Source organism: Schistocerca piceifrons, chromosome 3 (genome assembly GCF_021461385.2).
Source record: "Schistocerca piceifrons isolate TAMUIC-IGC-003096 chromosome 3, iqSchPice1.1, whole genome shotgun sequence".
Lineage (NCBI taxonomy): Eukaryota > Metazoa > Arthropoda > Insecta > Orthoptera > Acrididae > Schistocerca > Schistocerca piceifrons.
The window spans coordinates 698745073-698760983 of NC_060140.1; the positions used below are offsets into that span (position 1 = coordinate 698745073).

The 15911-nt window shown below is 38.7% G+C and overlaps 1 protein-coding gene across 1 annotated transcript in view; it reads left to right on the forward strand.

Annotated features, from left to right (window-relative positions):
• Positions 1–15911, forward strand: part of LOC124788220 (corepressor interacting with RBPJ 1) — a 73311-nt gene that overhangs the window by 20735 nt on the left and 36665 nt on the right. The window contains exons 3-4 of the mRNA XM_047255401.1: positions 8125–8274; positions 11175–11275. Of these exons, the coding sequence (XP_047111357.1) occupies positions 8125–8274; positions 11175–11275 (251 nt within the window). The remainder of the gene's footprint in view (positions 1–8124; positions 8275–11174; positions 11276–15911) is intronic.

The following is a 15911-nucleotide window of genomic DNA, read 5'->3' on the forward strand; positions in this document are numbered from 1 at the left end:
ATGACTTATTTGTTTTCAACTCTTTCAGCTCCTTTTCAATGCCAAGGATGCCTAGGATGTTCACTAAACAGGAGTTTATGTGGCAGTGAAATGATGGTATGTCTGTGTGATTATCCTCCATATGTAATTTTTTGATGTGATGTTTAAAACGCCAGCTTTCCTTTTACTGTCTTGTGTTACCACTACATCAGACTGGACTCGCTTAGCTATTGCATACCCATATTCCTGTATGGGGACAGCAGCGTGCATGAGGCGAGCTAGCAGCAGTTGATCTCACAGATATCTCTATTCTGTGTACTGTTCTGCTTTCATTCGTCCCTATAACCAAAAATCTGAAAATGTGTGTGTGGTGTTCTAAGAGAGTGTGGTGATCAGAAAAGATACGACTAGAATGGGGCCAGGGCCATTACGTAGTCTTTTGCAGCGCAGTGTTGGTTGCACTGGGCATGAGGCAGGGAGATATGAAAGAGGATGTGTCAGCAGTTGGTTATAAACACCCAAAAGAGGGAACAGTGTGTTTCACAGTTAGTTGAAGTAGTTATTTCAAATCTTTGCGTGAATGTAACCACAGAATGCACATGTATTCAATAAAACCACCATTAACCCCAAAAGTTTTCAAGTTATTCACCATAGCAGTAAAAAATCAATTTGTGGCACGTGATTTACCACTGAAATTATGGTGTGAAGTGATATGATAGATACATCTGAATCACTACTTATATTGTTCAGTAAATACAGGTGAGCTGTTTTTTCTGACATCTCATTTGTTGGCTTCACTAATGCAGAACCAACTCACCACCACTTTCGAAGCTAAACAGTAATCCAGGCCGTGGACAATGCTATATATCAGCCTGTAACTACCTTTGTTTCAAAAAAGTAACAAATAAAAATATCACACCTGTATTTGCTACTACTTTTCATGACCCACCGTAACAAGAAATAATCTACGAATAATATGAAATTGTTTCAATATCAGCACTCGGAATAATCACCTCTTTTTTCACCTTTCATTTATTACTTACAATTACTCACACTGACCCTCTCCCCTCTCCTCTTTAGGCCACACACAACTAAAGTATTACCGACATCTGTACCATAGAGGAAGTGTTCTGTCTTTCACTGCCTATTGGGCTAAATGCAATGGAAATGCTGTTTCGCATTATGGTAGAATGGGGAGTGCTGAAAGTACATTTCTATTCTCGTGGGCAGTAGAATTCATCTAGTTGTTCAGTTAACACATTTTCCAAAACAGACATATAATTGTCCTGTAATTCATTTGTACAAAATAACAGTGATGTCTTCATACATGCTCTGCAAACCATGGTGAAGTGCGTAGCAGTGTGTACTTAGCATGGTACCACATGTTGGGGTTTCTTCTCATTCCAATCAACTATGGAGCACGGGAAGAATTACAGCTTAAATCCTTCTGTGCATACGGTATTTAGTGAGATTTTATCTTCTTAGTTCCTATAGGTTTGATAACTAGGAGGCTGAAGAATATGTCCAGAATCTTCACTAAATTGCTGCTCCTTGAAATTGAAGTAGGCTTTCTCAGGATATTTATCATCTATATTCCTGAGGCTGGATATTCATATTTTTCAACATTTCTGTGACTGTCTCCCATGGTTCAAACAAAACTGGGGTCATTCATACCACCCTTCTTCATATACATTCAGCATCCTGCTGTAGTCCTATTTGATATGAGCCCCACACACCCAAGCAATATTCTAACATGAGATGCACTGATGATTTGTAAACAGTCTCCTTTGTAGGCTGCAGCATTTTCCCAGTAACCTAGCTATGATCGGAAGTCGGCACCTGCCTTACCTGTGACAGACTTATGTGATTATTCCATTTCGTATCCCTATGAATTGTTACATCCAGGTATTTGAAGGAGTTGACTGATTCTAATTGTGAATCATTGATGCTGTAGTCTTAGGCCACTGCATTTTTCATTTTGTAAAGTGCATAATTTTACATTTCTGTATATATAAAGTAAGATGCTATTCTTTGCACCACTTTGAAATCTTATCAAGATTTGACTGAATATTTATGCAGCCTTTTTTGGACATAACTTCATTAGCAAACTTGGCACGAAGGATGGGGAAGGAAACCGGCTGTAGTCTCTGAAAGAACCATCCTAGCATTCACCTAAAGTGATTTGAAAAACTCAAAGAAAAATTTAACCTGCTTGGGCAGATGAGGATTTGATCTGCCATTCTCCTGAATAAGAATCCAGTGTATTACTACTGTGCCACCTCACTTGGCCTCATTGTATAAATTTAGTATCTCCTGTTACTCATTTTTGGAATGGGTCCCACACAATTGAGTAATATTCTAAGATGGGTGAGAGGAATATTTTTTAAGCCATCTCCATTATAGATTTTCTACAGTTTTCCAGTATCCTACCAATAAACTGAAATCTAACACCTACTTTACCTACTAGTGAGCCAATGTTCTTGTTTTGTTGCTACCAAGTATTTGTATGATGTGACTGGTTCCAATTATGACACATTGATTTGATTATAAACTATTACATTTTTGCATTTTGTGAAGTGCAGAATTTTACTTTTCTGTACATTTAAAGCAAGTTGCCAATCTTTGCACTAGTTTGCAAGCTTATCAAGATCTGATTGAATATTTCTACTGCTCCCTTCATACATTACTTCATTATAGATAACTATGTCAACTGATGTTATTAATATTGTCTGCTAGGTCATTATTCTACAACATTAACAACAAAGGACCCCAATATGCGTCCAGGTGCCACGCCTAAAGTTACTTCTTTCATTGACTCTCCATCCAAGGTAACATGCTACATCCTCCCTACCAAGTAATCCTCAACAGAATCATTAATCTTCAAACTGTGGAAGATCTGGGATACAATAACAACAAATTGAATAAAGATAAATTACTACTTACTACATAAAGATGTTCAGCACTGTACAGGCACTTTTTACAATTAAAAGTAAACTAAGTTTATTGTACTTTTAATGGGCCCATCTGCCTCTCAGTGCCTCCACTCTGTGGTGAAAAGCTGTATATTCTAATTCATGTTGCAGTCATAAATTTTGATACCCCAGATGATCACACTTTCGTTAATCAATTTTGGAGTGATACCGAGTAAAACTGTTTTTGGAAGTCAAGAAATACTGCATCTGACTGCTGAGATTCATAGCTTTCAGAATATCATTTGAGAAAAATGCCAAGTTCGGTTTTGCATGATCGTTATTTTTGGAATCCATGCTGGTTAGCGTGGAGGATATCATTCTGTTCAAGATATCTTACTGTGTTAGAGTTCAGAATATCCTGTTGGATTCTAAACAGGTGGATGTCACTGCCATTGGACGGAAGCTTTGTGGATAACTTCTGCTACTGTCCTGGTAGCTGGCTGTGACCTGTGTTTGGTTAAAACTGGAGCTAATTCTACAGCAAACTCTGTGTAGAATATTATAGGGATCCATTTGGGCCCCGGAGCCTTGTTAAATTTAGCTGTTTTTCAATGCCACTGACACTAAAATCTACATTAATCATCTTTGCAGTGTTCCAAGAAGTGAACTGGGGCAATACATCTGTATCTTCATTAGTAAAAGAACATTTGAAAACAGAATGCACTGTTGCTGCTTTTACTTTGCTGGTCTCAATTTCAGTTCCTGTGTTGGTGTCATCTATGAATGTCTGGACACAAACTTTGGCATCACTGGCAGCCTTTACGTATGAGCAGAATTTCTTTAGGTTTTATGACAGATCTCTTGATAAGGTTCTGCTGTGGTAGTCATAGCCCTCTTGACATCTGAACGTGTTTAGTTCTACATCTCTCTGCCTAGGGCCCCGTGATTTGCCTTACATCTACTATGCAAAAGTCGCTGTTGCTTGAGAAGTCTTTTTACAGTGACTGTATACCATGAAGAGTTCCTCCCATCATGAATTGCTCTACTAGATGTATAACTATCCAGCATATAGTCAACTACTGTTTTTTTTTTTTTTTTTTTTTAACTTGAGCCACAGTATTTCTGTGCACTCTTAACTTCCTATACTTAGTATTGTAAGAGCTCCATTGCTTTTTTAGAAGTGCATCAACACCTATGGATATACAAGGTGGATGGAAAGTTTTGGTTTTTCCCTCACATTTTTTAGAATATTTTTATTACACAGAAGTTTTTCTATTAAAACATGTCTCTGCATTTAAATGAATGACTTTGGACGGTCATTTGTTCACTTGTCAGTATTTTTTATATGGTGTTCTAGATTATGGAGACATTCTTTAAGTCATCTGCCAAAACTCTCTGCAAGCACTGCTGTCTTTTTACAGGTGACTTGAGTTCCATTCTTCCTGAACATGTATAATAAATTGGTCTCTGCTACGTTAACAAGGTTTGTTGCAGACTACATCCTGTTGTCTGACCCATGTGAACTGTTTCTCTCTCTTACATAAGAACAGCATTTCTAGATTTGGAAAAGGCCATTCTAAACTGCTTAAGAAGAGACAGGAACATTTCTTTGCCAATAATAATGACCATTGATGGTCCTTTTTGGATTTTGCATCAACCACATGCAGTTTAGTTTTTCCATAGCCACAGATGCCCCTCAGTACCCATTATCTGCAATCCTTGCTTTGTTCTGTGAGCTGGGCCAATTTTCTGTGGTTCATTTGTGCAGATTTGACAATTTTTTTTGTTGTGCTTTGGATAAAGCTCTCCTGAAGACTCGTCTGTAAATGAAATGTTCATGCTTTTGCTCTTTCCTTCAGGGTTCACATTGCACAAACCACCAGACATTACTCTTTTACAAAATGCATGACAGTCAACAAGTTTTTTTTCTGATAGCGTGTGTTTCGTTGGTTAGGCATAAGCATGTTTTCCCCAGGATTATCTATGCGTAAAGCCTGTTATAGTTGTCCTATTGATGGTCTTTTGTCTCTGCTGCTAGTCATCAGACATTTGGTAACTGCCCAAGTACCAATGACAATTTTATCCTTTGCTGAAACTTCCTGGTAGATTAAAACTGTGTGCTGGACTGAGACTTGAACTCGGGACCTTTGCCTCCATGGGCAATTGTTCTACCAAATGAGCTACCCAAGCACGACTCATGACCTGTCCTCATAGCTTTAATTCCGCCAGTACCAGATTTTGTTTTTAATGTTTGATGTGTGTTTTTTTGGTCCTCCAGCTCCTTCACTGTCACTGACATTGCCATCTCTTTTGTTAACTCAGTCTAACGATTTTTGATGTTTGAGCAATTTTTGTGTTAAGACATTCCTCTGGTATGTAGACCTTGAATCTGGGAATGAACATGTTCATGTGTTGGTCCCATTTGTTAAATGACACCCTTAAAGGATGAGAAATGCAGGTAACTACAGAGAAATATACAAATAAAATTAAAAATTAATTTAAATAAGGAATGTACAAATCCATTAAATCAAAGAAAATTAAACTTTCTCCAATCTGTCATTTTTATCTCCCTAATTACAATTTAGATATAACATAAATTATTTTTCTGTTCTTTCATTAGGTGGAAACAGATGGATATGTAAAACAAAAAAAACTGAATGAAAAACTTTCATTAACTTGCCAAGCTCAGGTATGTTAAATTTATGAAAAAGATCAACATAGAAGAAGGGCACCACTACAACAGTTGCCAGCAACAGAAAAATAAGTGTAGGAATGTGTTCACTATGACTCTTCAAGTAATTTAGACTTGCATTAAAGTTCCACAGAGCATCAAAACTCAGGGGCTCTGTTAAAAAGGGGAGAAACTTTCTGATCATCCTGTATAAATTATGGTGACGCACTGCTCATTGCTACTGAAATGAGCTTTGAAATATATTTTCTTCTTTGGCTTCAGTTTTGCATGATGGATCCATTTTCTGTTTGATCTGCTAAATTTATTTCTTCCTCCTGGGTGATGGTGGGGTATTTTTTTTAAGATACTCTTGCATTGGTTGTCCTTTGTAAGAACTCCATAACTTGTTTCTATAGACCTCTGATCGTCAGATTTTCATTGCGGCCTAATCTCCACATATTGGTTTTGGTCATTGTCTGTTTTGATATTCATTGTGTAATATCTTAGAGGCAACTCATTACATTCATGAATGAATGTATTAATCATTTGCTCTAACAAGGCTATGGCTTCCTAAATTCATGCTCTGAAATGAGGTCTATTCTGTCTGACATTTTGCCCATCACACCTGGAATAGCTTTTTGTTGCTCACCCAATCTCCACAATACCCTTGTTAGAGCCAATGCTCCTTCTACCCCCATTTCCCTACCCTATGGTACCTTCCCTTGTGACTGGCCGCAATGTAATACTTGCCCTATACCACCACCTGTCCCAGCCCTGGATCTGACAAAACATATATGATCAAGGAGAGAGCTGCCTTTGAAACAAAGCATATTGTGTACCAACTGTTTGTAAACACTGTTTGGCCTTTTACATTGGCATGACCACCACCAAGCGCCACTGGCTCAAAAAAACTTGCAAAATCAATACCTTTTTTATATGTGTGTTCTCCTGCCATCACTTTCTATCCAATTTCATTGTGTTGATTGATTGAATTCATTACTTGTTTTTCCGTACTTTCTTGTAAGTGTTGACGTCATACATTATTGAGATTTTCCAACCTATATTACTGTCTACTTTTTGAATGTGAAATGTTCAACAGCAGAAAAACTCAAAGTGGTTAACTTATCAACTGGTATTTGTTCTTAGAATTAACTAGCATCACATGAGAATGCTATGACATTGGTTCTGCTTTAGTTACAGTATTGATTCCCGAAGAAACAGTTACCTGATGTTTCCCTGGGATGCACTTTGAATCACTTACTTGTACGAGTCCCAACAAACGAAATACAAATTCAACACACTGTTTCATAACTGCAAAGATATTCAGACCAAGATTGTTCAGAGCAAAGAAGTAAGGAGTAGTTGGACAATATGGGAATGGTACATCACCAGGGAAAATATAAATTAATTGAAAGTCTGTGAAATATATCTTGACTCTGAATCAATTGAGAATAGGACAGATGTGTATTTGAACTTTTTTTCTTCAAGTTATCTTTTTTGTGAGGTTGAGGAATATTGACCTTTACTCTTGAAACAAAGAATTTATGTGTAAAGTAAAGTACATATTTAAATTAAAGATGTTACTGGAAAGCCCAGGTAGAATACAAATGATGGAAAGAGTAAAGGTGACCATTTATTGTATACCTAAGGTACTGAGGAGCTGTCGGGAGCATAAACAAGACTGCAAACATTGCTAATATGTTGGTCAATGAAGGGTTATGTCAGGTGTTGTGATGAGAGGACAAAAGCGGTAGGTTATGTAGTTCAATAACAATGGACTTCTTTGATGGCTGGCAAACTTCATAATGTAACCAAAATTTGACACCTTTTTCTCTCTCAATTTTTCAGTGACAGTGCTGTTGAACATGACATATCAATTGTGGTTGACTCTCTGTAACATTCATTTCTATTATCTTTCAACCCATGAAGCTTATCAATTTTTTTATAGTTATATTGTCCTTCTATCTGAACTATAAATGTCTGCTTCTGATTGTTATTGACGTGAGTGTTAGGGTAATTCTTCAGTGTTTGGTGATAAATTAGTCCAGTTTTTTTACTGAACTGTTGAATAATATATTGAACTCCTCTTATATGTGAAATTTATGGTGCACAGCTGATTCTATAAGTGAAAGTCTATTGCAAGGGACTACTAATGACATCAATCTAAATTACCATTTTTTTCAAGGAGAGAGGTTGACTGTGATTAATTGTGTACAATGTATGGACATCAACATGTCAAATAACAATGTGGTTTTAGCTTGTCTAGATGTTCTACATACTACAAATGACTAATATGTATGTTAGCATGTGGTCATAATAATATGACACCACAGTGTATTGCCAGTTTGCATGCATGCAGTTCATTGCATTACATTTTAGTGTGTGAATTTAGATGGTTGGTGAATTAGTTCACTTCACTGAAATTGTTGTCTTGATGTATTATGTTAATCTTGTTACCAAATAGTTCGAAGATTTAGTTTCATCGGGGATTTTGTGATTTGACACTGATACGTAAGTTAATATTTGTGTATTCTTTTGTTAATAATTTTTTTTTGTTACTAGGGCGTTGCTGAGCAAGGAGAGCAAGGACAAACTTAGTGTCAATTTTATGTATGAACCACCTCCAGGAACTAAAAAAGAACGTGAAAGAGAAGACGATGAGCCAGAGTATAAATTTGAATGGCAGCGGAAATTCAATGCCCCAAGAGAGGAGTGAGTACTTATAAATGTAAATGCATTATTTTTAATGCTTCTGTTTGTCCACACACCCAAAATAGTTGACACTCTATGTTGTATTTGGATTTTATCGTATGTTTTCTGTTGAAGGAGAATATTTCCCTTATTAGAAGCTACTTGCACAAATTGATTTATTAACTAGACAGTTAGCCAAGCTTGTCCTTCAGATTGCTTGCTTCAGATGTACTGTAAGATAATGTACAATTTTCCTGCCTAAATTTGTGATACTTGAGTTAAATCTGCCTTTTGTGTCAATGCTTTAAAGTATTCCTGTGGTGCATCTTAAGGTATCATTGTTTACGCACTATAACAGTAATGGAAATTTCTGGATGGAAAAATAAATAAAATAGGGAAAGTCAACCACTTACCCGCAGAGAACTGATGTGTCATACATAGAAACATGTTATAGAAAATGGTTAACTCTAGCTTTCGAACCCTTGCCATTTTGCTTGTAAGAGTATGTACATTCACACACATAACCACACAGACAGTCAAATGTACATGCTTATGGTAGAGACGGACTGATTATTGAATGTCAGTTATTGAAAGCAGTTACCTGGAAGCAGGGAGGGTGTAGGGAAGGACACAAATGGCAAGGAGAGAGTAACAGAATAATGCAAGGCAGGTCTTTCGCCAGTTGAGTAAGCAGTGCACAAGGTGAACGGAGTTCAGAAGGCAGCATATAGAAGAGTTAGAAAGAGAGGGAGGGGAGGGGAGAGGAGGAGAAGATGGTGATGGTGATGGTGATGATGATGATGATGAAGAGACACACAAGGAGAGGAGAGAGTAAGGGATAGGGGTGGAAAAAAGGGAGGAGAGGGAGAAAAATGGGAAATAGAGAGAGAGAGAGAGAGAGAGAGAGAGAGAGAGAGAGAGAGAGAGAGAGAGAGAGAGAGAGAGAGAGAGGACTCACATAGGGAAGGGGGGAAGAGTGGTGAAGGAAGGCAAGACATGATGGGGATGGGGAAGGAATAGTGTGGATAGAAGAATAGAAGAGAGAAATAAAAAGGTAAGATGAGGCAGTGGGAAACAAGTTAACAGAGGTTTAGACCAGGGAGAATGCGAGAGCTCAAGATATGCATGTTTAAGAGTTGTGCACTGCAAGTTTGGCAACTGTATGGTAAAATTTGCAGTTTGCCACAGTTTTGTAACTGCCATTCACACTAGTGAACAGTTGGGTAATTGGATACTTTTATGTCCACATGCAATGCTGTACAATAATTGCAGCATAGCTAATATATAATACGGCTGCTTTCAAACATGGCCATTCTTTTTTTTGGGTGCAGATGCCTGTCTGTTTACTGCAGTAGGAGGTTGTGGGTGGCTGTGTGGGATGGGTATTGCACCTGAGTCAACCACATGCAACTGACACACGGGGTGCAGGATTGTGAGCAGGATTGGAATAGGAATGGACAAGAATATTCTGTAGGTTGGGTGGGTGGTGGAACACTACTTTGGGTGATTGGGGGGGGGGGGGGGTAGGATTTTGGGTTGGATATCCCTTATGTGGGCATGACAGGAGGTAATCAAAACACTGGTGGAGGTTGTGGTTGAGCTTTTCAAGGTGATGGTGATACTCAGTGATTAGAGGAGTGCTGGTTGATGCCTGATTAACAGGGTTACTTGTATCAGAGGAGGAGATGACACGGGACATGTGATTATGGATGTTGGAAAGGCTATTGTCTCTCAATAAAAGCTCTGGTAAGGCTATTGGTATATTTTGACAACTTTCCACTGCAGATATATTTTCCATGGGTGGTGAGACTGTATGGTAGGGACTTTTTAATATGAACTGGTGACAGCTGTCAGAATGAAAATAGTGTTGGAGGTTGGTGCACTTGATATGAATAATGTATTATGGAGCCATCTGAGAGGTGGAGATCAGCATCTAGGATGGTGGCTCTTAAGTTGAGGAGGACAAGGAGGGTGTTGGTGTATAAGGACATTACATCAACAGTGGGTAACAAGCAGTCTGTTAATTTGACAGGAACTGTGGAAAAACAGTGAAGGAAGTGAGGAGTGTCTTGAGTGTAGGATGGGGTCTCTTGAATGCAGGATGTAGGCCATGGAACATTTTCTTTTTTTCCATTGCCTACCTTCATTTTTCTCCGCCCTTTCTCCGTTGCTCTCCCTCCCCCTCCTTGTCTCCATCTTCATCAAGATCTTCCTCCCCTCCCCTCCCCCTCTACCTCTACCTCTCTGTATCCCTTATAAGCCCTACCCTCGGAATTCTGTTTGTCTTGTCGTGCAGCTGCTGAGTCATCTGGCTACCCCTCCTTGTATTGTACATACATTTGTGTGTGTGTGTGTGTGTGTGTTCTTACTAAAAAAAGAAGAAAAGAAAGAGAGAGAGAGCAAAAGCTTGGAAGCTAGTGTTAACTGTCTTTTGTTGTGTATTTTTATGTGCCACATGCCAGTCCTCTATGTGTGAGCAGTTGCCTTTCACTTATTTTACATACCATTACACAGTCTTTGTCTTTAAATATTTGCCAAGCATGTATGTTTTACTGGAAAATTTTTGTGTACCTTCGGTCATTAACTTGAATATCACAGTTTGAAAAATTGAGTTTATCACTTTCTCTTTCAGAGTTAATCACCATACAGAAAAAATGCACTCGGGAGCAGTCATTAACTGGAGAGAAATAGAGAGAGAAGGGAGTGCAGGCTGTGTGTGTGGGGGGGTGGGGGGGGGGGAGGGGTGCGCTGAGTACGTCCTTTGTATAATGAACAGTTGGGTTCCCTTATAAGTCATTCAGTCTCCCATTCAAGATTTCATATTATTGAAATAATGATGTTAGTTTAGAACTGGCTGCTTCTTTTTTCTTAAAAACTTTTGCTAATAAAAGTTGTGTTACCATTGATGTTCTTTCTTCTAGCTACTGTAAAGGTGATTCAGAAATTCGGGACCAACCATTTGGTATACAAGTGCGTAATGTTCGCTGCATTAAATGTCACAAGTGGGGACACATCAACACAGGTACTTCTGTTTTTATTTTTTTATGTGGCTATATAATATCATGCTACACCATTCAGTGTGGTGTTAATTAGCCAAAACTGAGAACTGCTGTATTTTATTCATGTTAAATTGTGTAATCTTAACGTTTTGCACAGTTGTTTGTCTTTTCCTACTGTTCATCATAGATGAGTTATGTTTACATCAGCTGACACTGAATGCACCGCCAGTTTCAAAAATATCATTCCTAAAGAGATTACAAGATACATCAGTTGTAATAATTATGCTGGCTATAATAGTCTTCCTAGCAGAATATTAAAATTTTACATGGACTTGATAAAACTACCATTGATCTATTTTTCTAAATGGTCATTGGTTCTGGGCCTGGTTGCTAATTGACTTACTTATGTAGTGTATACTATATATATTATAAAGGACCTGGAAGTGCAGCTGAATGGAATGCACAGTGTCTTGAAAGGAGGATATAAGATGAACATCAACAAAAGCAAAACGAGGATAATGGAATGTAGTCTAATTAAATCAGATGATGCTGAGGGTATTAGATTAGGAAAAGAGACACTTAAAGTAGTAAAGGAGTTTTGCTATTTGGGGAGCAAAATAACTGATGATGGTCGATGTAGAGAGGATATAAAATGTAGACTGGCAGTGGCAAGGAAAGTGCTTCTGAAGAAGAGAAGTTTGTTAACATCGAGTATAGATTTAAGTGTCAGGAACTCTTTTCTTAAGGTATTTGTACGTAGTGTAGCCATGTATGGAAGTGAAATGTGGACGATAAATGGTTTAGACAAAAAGAGTAGAAGCTTTCTAAATGTGGTGCTACAGAAGAATGCTGAAGATTAGATGGGTAGATCACATAACTAATGAGGAGGTATTGAATAGAATTGGGGAGAAGAGAAATTTGTGGCCCAACTTGACTAGAAGAAGGGATTGGTTAGTAGGACATGTTCTGAGGCATCAAGGGATCACCAATTTAGTATTGGAGGGCAGCGTGGAGGGTAAAAATCGTAGAGGGAGACCAAGAGATGAGTACACCAAGCAGATTCAGAAGGATGTACGTTGCAGTAGGTACTGGGAGATGAAGCAGCTTGCACAGGATAGAGTAGCTTGGAGAGCTGCATCAAACCAGTCTCTAGACTGAAGACAACAGCCACAGTATAAAACTAGAGATAAGCAAATCGTCCCCCGTGAACCATGGACCTAGCCGTTGAAGGGGAGGCTTGCGTGCCTCAGCGATACAGATAGCCGTATCGTAGGTGCAACCACAACGGAGGGGTATCTGTTGAGAAGCCAGACAAACGCGTGGTTCCTGAAGAGGGGCAGCAGCCTTTTCAGTAGTTGCAGGGGCAACAGTCTGGATGATTGACTGATATGGCCTTGTAACACTAACCAAAACGGCCTTGCTGTGCTGGTACTGCGAGTGGTTGAAAGCAAGGGGAAACTACAACTGTAATTTTACCCGAGGGCATGCAGCTTTACTGTATGGTTAATGATGATGACATCCTCTTGGGTAAAATATTCCGGAGGTAAAATAGTCCCCCATTCAGATCTCCTGGTGAGGGTTACTCAAGAGGACGTCGTTATCAGGAGAACGAATACTGGCGTTTCTACGGATCAGAGTGTGGAATGTCAGATCCCTTAATTGGGCAGGTAGGTTAGAAAATTTAAAAAGGGAAATGGATAGGTTAAAGTTAGGTATAGTGGGAATTAGTGAAGTTCGGTGGCAGGAGGAACATAACTTTTGGTCAGGCGAATACAGGGTTATAAATACAAAATCAAATAGGGGTAAAGCAGGAGTAGGTTTAATAATGAATAAAAAATTAGGAAAATGGGTAAGGTACTACAAACAGCATAGTGAACCCATTATTGTGGCCAAGATAGACACGAAGCCATGCGTACTACAGTAGTACAAGTTTATATGCCAACTAGCTCTACAGATGACGAAGAAATTGAAGAAATGTATGATGAAATAAAAGAAATTATTCAGATAGTGAAGGGAGACGAAAATTTAATAGTCATGGGTGACTGGAATTCGGTAGTAGGAAAAGGGGGAGAAGGAAACGTAGTAGGTGAATAATGATTTTGGCTAAGAAATGAAAGAGGAAGCCGCCTGGTAGAATTTTGCACAGAGCACAACTTAATCATAGCTAACACTTGGGTCAAGAATCATAAAAGAAGGTTGTATACATGGAAGAAGCCTGGAGATACTGACAGATTTCAGATAGATTATATAATGATAAGACGGAGATTTAGGAACCAGGTTTTAAATTGTAAGACATTTCCAGGGGCAGATGTGGACTCTGACCACAATCTATTGGTTATGAACTGTAGATTAAAAATGAAGAAATTGCAAAAAGGTGGGAATTCAAGGAGATGGAACCTGGATAAACTGACTAAACCAGAGGTTGTACAGAGTTTCAGGGAGAGCATAAGGGAACAAATGGCACGAATGGGGGAAAGAAATACAATAGAAGAAGAATGGGTAGCTTTGAGGAATGAAGTAGTGAAGGCAGCAGAGGATCAAGTAGGTAAAAAGACGAGGGCTAGTAGAAATCCTTGGGTAACAGAAGAAATACTGAATTTAATTGATGAAAGGAGAAAATATAAAAATGCAGTAAATGAAGCAGGCAAAAAGGAATACAAACGTCTAAAAAATGAGATCGACAGGAAGTGCAAAATGGCTAAGCAGGGATGGTTGGAGGAAAAATGTAAGGATGTAGAGGCTTATCTCACTAGGGGTAAGATAGATACTGCCTACAGGAAAATTAAAGAGACATTTGGAGAAAAGAGAACCACTTGTATGAATATCGAGAGCTCAGATGGAAACCCAGTTCTAAGCAAAGAAGGGAAAGCAGAAAGGTGGAAAGAGTATATAGAGGGTCCATACAAGGCGATGTACTTGAGGACAATATTATGGAAATGGAAGAGGATGTAGATGAAGATGAAATGGGAGATATGATACTGCGTGAAGAGTTTGACAGAGCACTTAAAGACCTGAGCCGAAACAAGGCCCCGGGAGTAGACAACATTCCATTAGAACTACTGACGGCCTTGGGAGAGCCAGTCCTGACAAAACTCTGCCATGTGGTGAGCAAGATGTATGAGACAGGTGAAATACCCTCAGACTTCAAGAAGAATATAATAATTCCAATCCCAAAGAAAGCAGGTGTTGACAGATGTGAAAATTACTGCACTGTCAGTTTAATAAGTCACGGCTGCAAAATACTAACGCAAATTCTTTACAGACGAATGGAAAAACTAGAATAAGCCGACCTTGGGGAAGATCAGTTTGGATTCCGTAGAAATATTGGAACACGTGAGGCAATACTGACCGTACGGCTTATCTTAGAAGCTACATTAAGGAAAGGCAAACCTACGTTTCTAGCATTTGTAGACTTAGAGAAAGCTTTTGACAATGTTGACTGGAATACTCTCTTTCAAATTTTGAAGGTGGCAGTTGTAAAATATAGGGAGCGATAGGCTATTTACAATTTGTATAGAAACCAAATGGCAGTTATAAGAGTTAAGGGCATGAAAGGGAAGCAGTGGTTGGGAAGGGAGTGAGACAGGGTTGTAGCCTCTCCCCGATGTTATTCAATCTGTATATTGAGCGTGCAGTGAAGGAAACAAAAGAAAAGTTCTGAGTAGGTATTAAAATCCATGGAGAAGAAATAAAAACTTTGAGGTTCGCCGATGACATTGTAATTCTGTCAGAGACAGCAAAGGACTTGGAAGAGCAGTTGAACGGAATGGATAGTGTCTTGAAGGGAGGATATAAGATGAAAATCAACAAAAGCAAAACGAGGATAATGGAATGTAGTCGAATTAATTTGGGTGATGTTGAGGGTATTAGATTAGGAAATGAGACACTTAAAGTAGTAAAGGAGTTTTGCTATTTGGGGAACAAAATAACTGATGATGGTCGAAGTAGAGAGGATATAAAATGTAGACTGGCAATGGGGAGAAAAGCATTTCTGAAGAAGAGAAATTTGTTAATATCGAGTATAGATTTAAGTGTCAGGAAGTCGTTTCTGAAAGTATTTGAATGGAGTGTAGCCATGTATGGAAATGAAACATGGACGATAAATAGTTTAGACAAGAAGAGAATAGAAGCTTTCGAAATGTGGTGCTACAGAAGAATGCTGAGGATTAGATGGGTAGATCACATAACTAATGAGGTGGTGTTGAATAGGATTGGGGAGAAGAGAAGTTTGTGGTACAACATGACTAGAAGAAGGGATCGGTTGGTTGGACATGTTCTGAGGCATCAAGGGATCACCAATTTAGTATTGGAGGCCAGCGTGGAGGGTAAAAATCGTAGAGGGAGACAAAGAGATGAGTACACTAAGCAGATTCAGAAGGATGTACGTTGCAGTAGGTACTGGTAGATGAAGCAGCTTGCGCAGGATAGAGTAGCATGGAGAGCTGCATTAAACCAGTCTCAGGACTGAAGACCGCAACAACAACAACAAGCAAATCATTTGAATTACTGACCCATTTCACTCCTTCCTGTCTGTTCAAATGTTTTTGAGAAAGTGGCCTAAGATACGACACTGATTCACATATTTGTGTAGACCTTATTATCTGTCTCTCAATTTGGTTATTGCACGGGGTCCTCTACAGAGGAAGCAATACAAGAATT